Here is a 12806-nt window from a genome sequence, read left to right on the forward strand (position 1 = left end):
AGTCATGGTAAATTGCAGCCAAAAATGTAAACCATTGTTCAATGTATTTTGGGTTTTTTAAATTGTGTGTGTTTGGACTTCAGTTAACCTGAGGCAGGAGGGGAGATGAGTTCTGAGGTAACTAGCGAAGTGAAATGCATGTAATTAAGCTCAGAAAAGAACTGAAGAGGCCTTGGGCACCGTAGAGTAACCACAGATCCAGAAAAATTATGAACTCATACCCAGGTATGAGTGATCCTGTGTCCAGTCTCGCTGCTGAGGGGTGCAAACATTTCCAACGCTGACACTGCAACACTGAATCATACTTTTAGTGAGTTAGTAGATAATTTGGAAATCAAGCACAAGTTTTCCTTACTTTTGTACTCTCTGGTTCCTCTCCTTGTCCTGCTCAGTGTCACCTCTTCAATTAGAAGCTTGACAAATTTGCCTCTCAGATAAGGAGCTACTTTCACTGTCCAAACCAGCTGCAGTTGAAAGTGTTTGAGTGCAGCATCCATCACATTTCCATAAATAAGTTTAAAGTGTAAAAACACAGACATCGTTCCTTTTACTGCTGCATGATTTTCTATAAGCAAACCTCCCACCAAGCTGATTAAATGGCAAATGGAATCAACTCAGAAAACAGGTGCTGACTAAAGAAAATAATCTTACACAAGAACACAACCTCCTCTCATTTTTCCCGTCTTCAGATTCATCTGTCAAAAGATTAAACCAAACAAAAGATTATCAGGTTAATATTTGACCTGACATTTACTATCTCTGTAGTTTATCCATACAATGGTTGAATTATTTGAAGATTTTATGAAGTTAAGCACAGATTAAGATCAAATCCTGAAAGGCTGTGAAAGGAGCAATAGGCTCATACATTCCATAAAGGACAACTATTGTCTCCTGAAAGGACAGTCTGGCTGCAGCTTGAAAGCTCCCTAACCCAGAGCAGTTTTAATGCAACTTCTTCACAGAATAAAGAAAACACACGTGGGTTTCTACTGTTAAATAATCCAACTTGGCAAAATTACTAGGCAACAATACACTGAAAAATAGGCAAATTATCAGAGAAGTTGGGAAACTGAAACTGCTTGTAAATGAACAGCAACTTCCACGCAGAAATTCATCCAGGTGGGATAAGGCAGCAGGATATTGTTGGAATCCTCATGTAACATGAAGAGCATGACAGAACACGCAGGGCTTTGGGTCTGAGGTGCCTGAAAGCATTAACACGCAGCCCACCGGTGGTTTGACCAGCTCTGTATGTAACTCAATCAGATGAAGGCAGGAGGGGAGCACAGAGGAATAAAAATAGTTTGTAGCACCTGGAGGTGCCCATGGAGAAGTACAAATCCTTTTGAGGGTGCTGTTCATGAGCTTTGTGTTCTGTGTCTGCTCAGCTGAGCACACAAAGCACCGAGCAGGGCTGGGGACACCACTGCTCACACAACAGCTATGAACCCTCCTTGTCCCCTTTTGTTAAGGACAGCAGAGCAGAAACAATTCCTGACATGACGTGGCTTCTGAAGGGAAGAGAGAGCTACAGTGCAGGTCAGAACCTGTAGCCTCAAGGTAGATTTAGGGCAAATAGGATTCCACATCCTGTTCTGTTCTGGCTCTCAAGGATGCTCTCAGCTGTGGCTGACAGCAGCAGCCCCGTTTCCCGTGAAGACACAACACACAGGGATCCAACTCCATTTAATGAGCTTTGTAACCCACTTGGACACAAGGTGGTTTGAAATAAGTCGAACAACACTCAGCTAGTCAAGGATTCTTTTAAGTAATGCCTTTAAGCTTATACTCAAGCATACAAAGCATAAATTTTACAAATTAAAAACAATAAAATCACCCTGGAATAATGTAGTGGCTTTTCCTGTATTTACAAGGAGTGGAAAGGAAGCAGAATTATTTTCAATTTTTCTTGCAATGTGGGTGGAAGAAGCTGAAAGTGTTTCAATGAAATCATCTTAAAGAGAGAGAGGTACTTCACCTGGCTCGAAGGTGTATGTTTGCCTCTTCAAAAGTCTTGAGAGGAAATGCTTTACTCAAAATTCTGCTGTTAAGTTTCTGTGCAGCAGCCTCTGCTTTTCCAGCTATATAAAATTAAACAGTTCAGTAAGTATTTCTCAATGTACCACCACAACGTCATCTTCAGGGAAGCCTGTGATCCCCCACCCTTCACAAATCCCTCCTTTGTACAACAGAAGCAGCCACAGCTCAGCTTAGATTTGACAGGCAGAAACAAAACATGGGAACAGCAAAGACAGTTACAGGGAGGTGATGGCTTTGGGAAAAGGAGGGAGATTTGTAACCTAATCAAAACACACTTGCTATGCAGCCTTTCTGCAGATGTATAAGACAGGATATTTTACAATCCAGCTTCTCCACATCCATAGCATAAATAAAAAAATCCTATTTGCTTTTACCAAAGGCAAGGCTGGGGGAGGATGAGTGTACCACCTCTAATGACCAGATCTGTCTGCCAACGTTGAGTTTGGAACAAATCTTCTTACAAAAGTTATTTTCATAATGTTCTAAATTCAGTGGAACAAAATATGTATTTTTACACTAAAGCAAACTGATCAAAGTGGCATTTAATAGTATTTGTTAAAGTGGTTATCTAACAAAAATGGGTTAACAAAAGCCCATTCATTAGTAGTCTCCAAACAAGACACCTCTCATGCATATGACAAAAATTCATTTGTGTACTGAGACGTCCGTTTACTGTGTACAATATTTCCATAAATTATAATATGTTTCACAGCCCCTACCATTCAAGAATATTTCGAACAGATTATATATTATATTTGTATAAGCAAACTATTTTATATACACTAATATAAAGATCCTTAGAAGTACCAATATCACTACCTTTATGCTTTCTCTAAAATGCATAGCTTTCGAATATCTTCTTGCAGTTACCAAAAACTTTACAGATTAAAGCTGCTTATCAATGTGGCATGTTCATAAAAACAAAGTGAAATAGTTCTAGACTAATTTTATATTAAACCCCTTAAAAAACGCGTTTATTTTTTAATGGAAAAAAACAAGCTAGTGGAAATTCAAGTAATCTATGCTCAATCATTGCTCAAATACTCTATGGAATTAAGGTAGCGTTCTAGGAGGACAGTGAACTTCTCACCCAGGGCTGTAATACTGCATTTCTCATGGAGAAAAATGCTCATCATGCCACAAAACCGCACCACTTTCCACTTCACCCGGGAGAAGCTTTACAGGAGATTCAACAACACAAGTGTCAGAACAGAGGAAAAGCGGATCAGTTCTACATGAAGAAATTAGAGCTATTCCAGTTTTGTTTCTGCAGTTTGTTATTAAACAAAGTTACATTAACCATACAGTTTCTCACAAACTAAAAGTTATACATGGTTTTCAGACATCAACCGACTTCAAAAAGAAAAAAAAAAAATTAAAAAAACCCCAAAACAACCAAACCCACAACTGTTAAAAGTTTGGTGTTAGAATAACCAGTCTGGGTGAAGGAAAGCCAGACTGCTGCCATAGTTAGGGGGCTACTGATAGCTTGTTTGTTATATATAAACTTGAAGACCTCCCTACCACAAATGCCTCAAAGTGAAGAACAGAATGATCAGTAAGAAATGGGAACAAATGATTTTGTTACATCCATCATCTCGCTTAACCTTGGCGCTCTGCATCTCTCACAGCTGCTTAACAAACAATGGCTTCCCCCCCAAAACAGCTACACAAGCAACAGTGTTCACAGTAATGCAATCAGTAACAGGTTTTGTTAGTTCCCCTAAGCCAGGTGTATCTGCAAAGCTTTATACAGTTCAATGCGTTAAGTATTCCAGTAAAATTAAGTGGCAACTAAGTTTCATTCTACAGGGTAATATCTACCATACAAGACTAGATTATGTACAGTATGGGACTGGTGTGACAACTGCCAGTGTCTCATGATGTTAAACTGTTTCACTCGTCAGCTCGCTCTGTGCTCAGCAAAACTTGATATATAGACCTAAAAATCTAGAGATAGATTTGGCAAGATGAGTGCTTCCTACCACTGGGTGTAAACCAGTGTGCAGCGCTGCAATCGCTCAACCAGAACATCCCATACCCAGAAGATTACAATTTGTTGACTTGAAAGTCTGGACTTCACATGTAAAACATTAAAACTATAGTTCTAACTGGAGTGAGGACAGTCAGTAAACAAATACAGATGAGGATGAACTGCATCTCTTCAGAAAGGTATGGAAGAAGTGAGAAAATGCAAATTTCTGATTTTAGACAGCCCTGCTTTGCTTAGCTCAAGGCATAAAAACAGCCCAAGTAGCTCTAAAACTACAGTTCTTACTCAGCAAGCATGAAGGCAGATCCTGCACAAGATGATGCATCAGAGGCTTCAACAAGCATCTCTCCCCACCACTTGATTTCCTAGCATAAGCCTCTCAGCTTACAGACATCCAGTGGCCTTCAAAGCTGTAGCAGCCACCTGGAATTGCTGCAAATTTAACATAGAGGGGAAAAGGCCCCTGTTAAAAAACCCCCTCAAGTGCCGCTGGGGCCATTTTGGTCATTGGTGAATATTAAGAAAAAGCCTATTTCCATCAATACTCCTCCTGAAAAGATGGGTCACTGATCCATTATGAACATAGCTCTCACCATATAAAGCACCAAAAAGTCAAACAAGGAAGAAAACCAAACCAAAACAAAAGTCCTTAAATTATGATTTACAAGTTTGTACACTATTTCCTAAGCAAAAGGTTGACCTTACTGCAAAGTTTATAGATGAAAATTTGACCAGTTACTTTTAAGGGGAATGTGTATCTGGCTATAACTTAAAGGTAGAAAATATTCACTGTTCTATATACACATTTCAAACAGGAGACAGTTAAACTGAACAGTTGCCAATATAACTCCATATTAACTCACTGGCCACTAGGCATCAGCAGCCAATTAGAAAGCTTGAGTTCTGTACTTTTAAAAATGCTATTTTTCCTGTCCTGTTTGTTTTTTTTAAAAATGTATTATAGTGCATAGCCTAAGTCAGACTTCCAAAGAGATACAGCGCCTTTCAATGCAGTTTTTGCAGCATTTAAAAGGGACTTTTCTCCCTTCAAATTAGATGTTCATTGAAAAATCTGAATCGAGTGCTGTACTGTAGTAAAAATATTTCAGTCACAGACTGATATAAATGTATACTGTGCAGTACTAAGATTGTTTGATGTCCATCTGCACACATTTTACTTGGGCTCTTCGATCGTCCCCTTGCTGAGGTCTGTCATTTTGGGGTATTTCACTTTCTTCTGGTCCAGCTCATTCTGAGCCCACAGTAGTAGTTTCAGTAATTTTGCCAACTTGGGTGTTGATTCACGATTTTCATAGTCTAGAACAGCTTGATTAACCTCACTCCATACCTGGAAAAGAAAAACTGGAGTTCAGTGACAGTTTTTGTAAGATTAACACTGCTAAAGTCACATACACACTGGGAAGATCACGCCTAGTGTGCTAATTCCTCACAAATGGCCAGGACAAAGCTCCACAGACTACAAACCTGGAGAAAGCAATGAAGAGAGCCAAGTAGTTGAATACATTTGGAATATATTAACACCATTTTTTTAAATCTTGCTCAAGAAACACTTCTGTTCTTTTGCACATCACTATGTAAGTTTTTTCTAACCATTTCAAAAATATTTAGATTTCATTTTCATAACATACATATAAAAGACATCGGTTCCCTTTGAGAAAGGACTACCTTCTGTCGCTGCATCATGTTCAGCAAGTCTCCAAATGGTGATTCTTCGGGATTATCAAAGGCAAGCAGAGCCAGCGTGCGCTCCATTTCTGTCAGGCATTCCCTGCTCTCCTCCCCTTGTTCTGCTAATTGGGTCTGAGCAAATTCCAGAGCTGCCTCTGTCTCACGCTGCCGAATCAGTTCAATCAAATGCTGTTGCTACACACGAAAGACACAGCAATATTAGCCCAACAAATTAACAAATCTCCACTATTTCAAGCCTGGAAAATTCAGACACTGGTGTGTAATTTGAGACAAACACTAATCTGTAATTTGACAGTTTCAGGTCAATTCTCAATGTGTGAGACAAGGAGCAGCATCTTGGCTGCAAAATTTACTGAAAAGGGGAACTTGGTGCTTTTGAGTAACAGGGTTTGAGAAGATGGGTTACTAAAGGAATTCAGAAACTGGAAGCTGGTAACTCACAGCCCACTGCTGTTACAGGTTTTTATGTTAATAACTGTATAGGGTGCCTCCTGCACCATGCCACAAAGTTTCCCATTGCTACAAAAAAATGCCAAGAACACCCACAATTGCATCCACGTTCAGTCACAAACCTCCCAACATAACCTTAATTTCTTCACTACTTTTCCCACTCTCTCAGCAAACTCTAAGACAAAGATAAAAGTTTGCCACCTGTCCTTACCTGCAAATGAAAGTAGAGATATCTGTTGGTATCCAGCAGCTCTGGATGAAGGCTGTTTATCAATGCAATGGCTTCCTGGATCTGTCCTTTCAAGATCATCTCGCGGATTTTTATTCTTTCATCCAGAGTCTCTAAATCCACACTGGGTTCAATTCCAGACTCCATCCGAAATTTCTCTGCTGCTTCTTTAAAGCCCTCTGAAATAGGAACATTTTACCCCTAGGATGTATTGTATGAAACACTTTAGAAGAAAACCCATCCGCTTAAATGAAAATATTTGAGAGATGCTTGTGCAATTTGGAGGTTTAAAGATTAACCCAAAATTGTGAAAAATTCCTCTCTATTTAAGTAGTTATTTATCCAACATGCATTTAAGAGCAAATGCTTAATTCATTCTGAACTCATGTACTCTCATTCTCCAGGGATGCAACTTGTAGTCCAATACCTTTTAACCTGGAAGCCTGTTTTATACTTAAAAAAAGCACTGTGCTTGTTACAAATTGAGATTGTTAAAGTCACATTTTCAAAACGTGGGAGGTTTTGCTTCACCCTCCAGCCCCAGATCTGTTTACACAGATGCAGCAGATTTTCTGAGAAGAGAATACACAAGAAGAAATAATTTTGCTTTCTTCTATAGTATTTAAGGTCATAACAGCTCTTTTAAATCCCAGGTCTTGCTTTCATAGACACAAAACTGATTTATACCACCCACTAAGATGCTCTTCCTTCAGCCCAGAGGCTTCACCCACACTCAGTGTAAACAGGGGTGTAGATAGCTACAAAGGCCTCCGCCCTAGCACAGCTTCCTGGGATGGCATGCACCTAATTGCTAGGAACAACTCCTGACGAGGTTTGGGTTGTTCCAAGTATAAAGTCAGGCCATGTGCTGAAGGGGTTAATGTCCTGGTCTCAAATTATTTTGACAACAGTGCCCTTTCAGAGTTTATCTTTCTGCACAGTTAAAAACTTGCTTCTGATAGTTGTTCTTGCAGCTTTCAGACTGTTATTTAACAACAGCAACTTATCTTGAGCTGTTTCAATGGCACAAAAAAGGACACCATGGAGAAGCAGGTCATGTTTACAGCGTTGCAGAAAACACTTTGCTTTCTCTACCTTTTAGCAGAAGAGTTCAGGCTCATAAATGTCATTCGTATTCCATGAAAACTGCTCAGTCTCTGATTCTTTGTCAGTCTGCAGCTAAGAGAACACGGGAGCAGTTGTTGGCTAAGAGAAGCCAACAGCAATCACAAAGTCCTCATAGCCCTTAGTTCCACTCCATCCAGTTCCATATTTTACCCCAAACTGTCTGATAAAGTATGTGACACACATTAAGAACCTCCAGACATTACCACCCCTTTTTACCTGTGACAAGGTAGTTCATGATAAGGCGGTTCATGTCTGCTCTCTGGATATGTAAGTTATTAAGTTTTTCCATCCATTCATCTTTCGTGATTTCATCAGGTTTTTCTGCATAACTCATCCTGGACTCTAACTACAAAAGAAAAGCATCTCATTTAACATGATTCAAGAAAAAATAAGCTTAATGTGTGTAAGAACTGTGTTACTGCCATCTTTAGAGCTTCCTATGAGCTCTTTTAAATTAGTAATCCAAAACTGACCCTTTTATCTTAAGCTAGTTTTGCATTTTTTTCCTCCTCATCCCTGCTCTCTTCCACATCTATTTGCCAGACTCTAAAGCTGCTTTCAGGAATCTCAGAATAAAAAATTCAAATACCATCTTCTTGTACTTACTCTTAAATCCACTCCATATAAATACTGCATAGAATTCACATAGGACATGCAGCATCACAGTGTGAAACCAGTGAATCAGAGTTTGACAGCCAGCCAGAAAGACTGTGACAAACACTTATAGCAATGCCTACGTAAACAATATCTGCTTTAAATTTGCACCCAAACTTCGGACAGCTCCACATATTGCACAGCTACAAAACTGTCCATGATACATTGCCCAGTGTACAACTCAAAGCCTTACACCAGCTCAGTTTCGCTGTCCCCAAAAGTTCTCCTGCCAGCTCTACTAAAACGTTATCTCCACTGTTTTTCTCGACAATATTTTTGTTCGGATTGGTAGGCAAAGCACTTTACCAAAGCCGCATTTAATGAATTCTACTTCCAAGTAACGACCACGGGGGCAACGAAAGGGGAGGACAGGCGACCACAACAACAGCAACCGGCACCGCCACCCCTGTCAAGCATCACGAAAGGCAGCGCGACTCCTCATCGCGAGCCGCTTCCAACAGGTTCTCCCTTCTCTAACCCGCGGCCGAGGCCGCCCCGCACCCGGCAACTCCAACAACGGGAGCACAACCCGCCCGGGCCCCGATCGCTCCCGGCCCCGCGTTCCGCCGCTCCCAACCGCGCTGGGGGAACGGGACTCCCGCCGGCCCGCGCTGCTGTTGCGGCCCGGCCCGCTGCGAACCCCGCTTCCCCCACCGCCCCGGCCCGGCCCTGCGCGGGCCACAGGGACACTGGGCCACGGGAGCGCTGGGCCCCGCTCGCCACAGGCCCGGCGCCTCCGCAGTGGCCGCGGCGGGCGAGCTCCGGCCGAGCCGGCGGGTCCGGGTCAGGGTGAGGGCTCCGCTCCCGCCGTGCCCCGAGGCCGGCGCGGCCCCCCCGCCGCCATCTTACCGCGCGCGCCCGGGGCCGCTCCGACGCACGAACGCGGAGCCTCCGCCGCCTCCGCCGGGCCGCAGGCGCGCGGGTCTCGCGAGAGCGGCGCTGGCGGCCAATCAGCGCGCGGGGAGCGGGCGAGAACACGCGACCGTGGAGCGGGGCCGGGGCAGGGCAGCGGCGGCGGGGGCGGCCATGGCGGGCGCAGGGCGCTGAGGGACGGGCCCGCCTCCTCCTGCCCGGCCCGCCCGCTCCGCCCGCTCCGCGCTCGGCTCACGGCACCGAGCGCCGCCCCGCCACGAGCAGTTGAGGCAGAGATTGATCCGGGCCGTGCTCGGCGCGAGGGGCGCAGGAACCGCCGTGTGAGGCGGCGGCGGCTCGTGCGCGGGACACAGCGGGGTCGGTGGGAGCAGCAGTTTTGTAGGGAGTGGCCGTGGGAGCTGCGGCCCCGCCATCTGCCCGGCGAACGGGCAGGGCACAGCCTGCGATATCCGTGTGCGGTCCTTTCCACGTGTGTTGATCGGCTGGGCCGGGAAGTGTCCTGGCTGAGGATTGATGGTCTCTGTCAAAACGCGTAGTGGTTGCTGAGGCGTTGATGAACCCACCGCGGGGTCTGTGAGTCACTGCAGAAAAGGCAGGAACGCGCTGTTGCCAAATAGGTTGTTGCACCCAGTGAACAAGAGGCCAATCCACACCCAGAGTCGAGGTATTTGATTTATTTACAATTCAGCGCAGAAATGGGTGCTACATGGGGAATCCACAAAGCCAGCATACCAACGATCAAAATTTCTTACTATTTATACACTTTAGCAAACGAATTATTGTTCATTGGCTTAAGTTGATTAATCCGCATGCTCAGTTTTTTCTTTTGGATACATCAGTGGTCACGATCTGCCCCTGCCCTAATTACCTTTAACCCAGTTGGAGCTGATTTCAGCACAATTGCTGAATTGGCTTTATCAGTGTCTTCCTTATCTTGGAGTTCTCATGGGTCTTGTGGCCCATGAGTTCTGCATTCTTCGTGTCCACTGTCATTGGTACCTCCTTCTTCCCAAGCTTTGTTAACTTCCCAAAACTTCAAAGAATATCCTTCCTTCAGAAAATTTTACATATTCCACATTTTGCAACAAAACCTCGATTTGTACAGTTAAAGGGAGAACAGGCTTAAAATACACACTTTTATGTGTGAAATGCTGCAAATGATACTCCTCAGGAAAATGTAATTTCACTCACACAGACTGGGAATATGGACATGGCTGTGCACTTTTTGCTCTTGTTTTTGTAACTGCAATAAAGCCTAGGCTCCAAAACTCACTTTCATTACAATTGTGCTTACGTTGAAACAGAGAAAACCCACAATGTAATAAATATTTTATTAGAACCATAGAATATCCTGAGTTGGAAGAGACACACACAAAGAACAAAGTCCAATTCCTAGCCCTGCACAGACAGCCCAACAATCCCACCCTTTTCCAAATGCTTCTGGAGCTTTGGCAGCCTTGGGGCTGTGACCATTCCCTGGGGAGCCTGTTCAGTACTCCACCACCCTCTGAGTGAAGAACTTTTTCCTAATATCCACCCTGAACCTTCCCTGACAAAATTCCAGCCATTGCCTTGGGTCCTGTCAACTGGTCACCAGAAAGCAGAGATCTGTGCCTCAATTACTATTTTATTATTTTAATATTATTTTAGTTCCCCAAACAAAGCTCCAAGTTTATAAACAATGCAGAATTCAGGACATAGAGCTTCAAATATTCAGTAGTTCATGCTGTTAGTTGTAGCCAAAAAATAAGGAAAGCTACAGCCTGGCATATATTCCTTTTGACTGGAGAGGGCTCTTCCTAGGCTTTGATCTAAAAACGAATCTCAATGAATTTGACTCATTAGGAAACATAAACATTCAGACTATTTTTGAACCTGTTGGCTTGTAAATCTGTCTCTGGCTTAGGTATCCTGTCCTGTTCTTGTCAGCTCCTCCCTAAGAGGTGGAGTTTCTCAGGAGACTTCCATAAAGTGGGAGAGAGAAAGAGGATGCCCTCTCTATGAGGATTTCCTAAGGGAAATATGCTCTATGCAGAGAGGGTACAACAGAAGACAGTCCATACCACAGTTGCTATTCACAGGTAAAGATTAAAGAACAGGTGTAATTGCTGTCTAATAAGTAAAATAATAAATTGAAATAATAAGGTAAAAATGTGGGAGCTGCTGTTTAGCAGCAGTTTGACTGTGTGGTGCTGATCCCTGGTTTTCAGAGGTTGGGATGGTTGACCAGCTGCAGCAGAAGTTTCCCTTTTCCCCTTCATTGTCCCTGAGCTAAAGAAAAGTAAAAATGGGCTAAGAGCAGCTGCAGAGCTGTGACTTGTCATGAAAAATAATTTGATGCGTTTTGTTATTTTTTTTTTTAATGTTTTTAAGAGTTGGTATTTTTTCTGATCATAAAGATACAAAAAAGAAGTTTGTAATGATTCTATGCAGAATATCATGGTCAGCTGCATTTCAGCAGGAACCATAGTGGTAAGAAAAGGAGGAATAGCTTCAAACTGATAGAGGGCAGGAACATCTTCCACTGGATGAGGTTGGTCCAAGCCCCATCCAACCCGGCCTGGAACACTATCAGGGGTGGAAATTTTGATCCATGCCTTTTTTTCCCCTACTAATGCTCCGAGTACAATGAAAATTCTGCATGTATGGGGAATTATGCAGTATCTTGAGTAATAAATGGTACGTATTTTATACTTCAGGAAGATACAAAGCTGTGCAACAATTCAGGGGAAAAGGTTTCCTACATAATTCTCTCTTTTCCTAGCACTAAATACTGACTTCTGTCAAAAACTCTAATATTCTCCCAAAAGTTGGAACAAAAACCTTTCTTTCATTGCTGAGGGAAGACTTTGCAGGACACTCCTGTGACTCCCAAGTTGGATTAAAATGCATGACTACTTTGCTCTTGGGAAATTATCCCAAAATATGGCTTCCATATGCCACAGTCTTACAAGAATCTTACAGTAATGAGGGCAGGAGTAACATGGAAAGTTGGATTCTTTGGGGGCAAGATGACAAAACTGAGATTAAAAGAAACATAACTGTAAGTGCAGTTTATAGATTTTTTACATGAATTAGAATTTATTAAATCCTAATTTCAAAAAAGGTGTTTTGATGACTAATATTTGGAGTTACGTGGAGCGAATCCCAAACCAAAGTCACTCATTCCAAGAGAAGTCACAAAAATGCTTATATTGAAGGGAAGGAATTTATCTAGAACTGGAGGGGGGGGGAAATTCTGCAAGTTTGTGCCAGCTGGTAGAGAAGGGGTTTACTTTATTTATGTGAATGTGATTAACCCTCATTAAAGTATTTCTCTGTGTTCATCTAGTCTTTTTGGAAAATAAGTATCAGGAGCCTTGGAGCATCAAGAATCCTGAAGAGGCATTACCTTGACACCTGATGTGTCTATTTTGTGATGTGCAGAGCTCTGAGGGGAGAGGCCTTTTTCCACTAAAAAAAAGGTAAAGTTGGAGCATAGCCAACAGAAATTAGTCTCTTCTGACTTAAATGTGTTGATTATCTGTTAAATACAACAAAATCACCAGAGACTGAGGAGGGAGGAGGACTTGCTCATTTGCTTTCATCCTTGCTCTTTTCATGGGCTAACTCTTATCTCCAGTTTTTCTTGGCTGCTGCAATTGGCTCATTCAGAACAATCGGTGAGGGAAAACTGAGGGAAGGAATGAACATAAAATAAGTGTTGTATTTGTATTTAAGGGCTTTGCA

The 12806-nt window shown here is 42.6% G+C and overlaps 1 protein-coding gene across 1 annotated transcript; it reads right to left on the reverse strand.

The window, feature by feature from the left end:
* Positions 1 to 1669: 1669 nt before the first annotated feature.
* On the reverse strand, positions 1670 to 9156 carry GID8 (GID complex subunit 8 homolog). Its single transcript, XM_039563495.1, has 5 exons — positions 9054 to 9156; positions 7767 to 7896; positions 6405 to 6601; positions 5720 to 5917; positions 1670 to 5381 (listed from the first exon to the last, which is right to left on the reverse strand). The coding sequence occupies exons 2-5, from the start codon at positions 7882 to 7884 to the stop codon at positions 5208 to 5210; spliced, it is 687 nt and encodes a 228-aa protein (XP_039419429.1). The 5' UTR covers positions 7885 to 7896; positions 9054 to 9156; the 3' UTR covers positions 1670 to 5207.
* Positions 9157 to 12806: the final 3650 nt, after the last annotated feature.

This window comes from Corvus cornix, chromosome 20 (assembly GCF_000738735.6).
Source record: "Corvus cornix cornix isolate S_Up_H32 chromosome 20, ASM73873v5, whole genome shotgun sequence".
Lineage (NCBI taxonomy): Eukaryota > Metazoa > Chordata > Aves > Passeriformes > Corvidae > Corvus > Corvus cornix.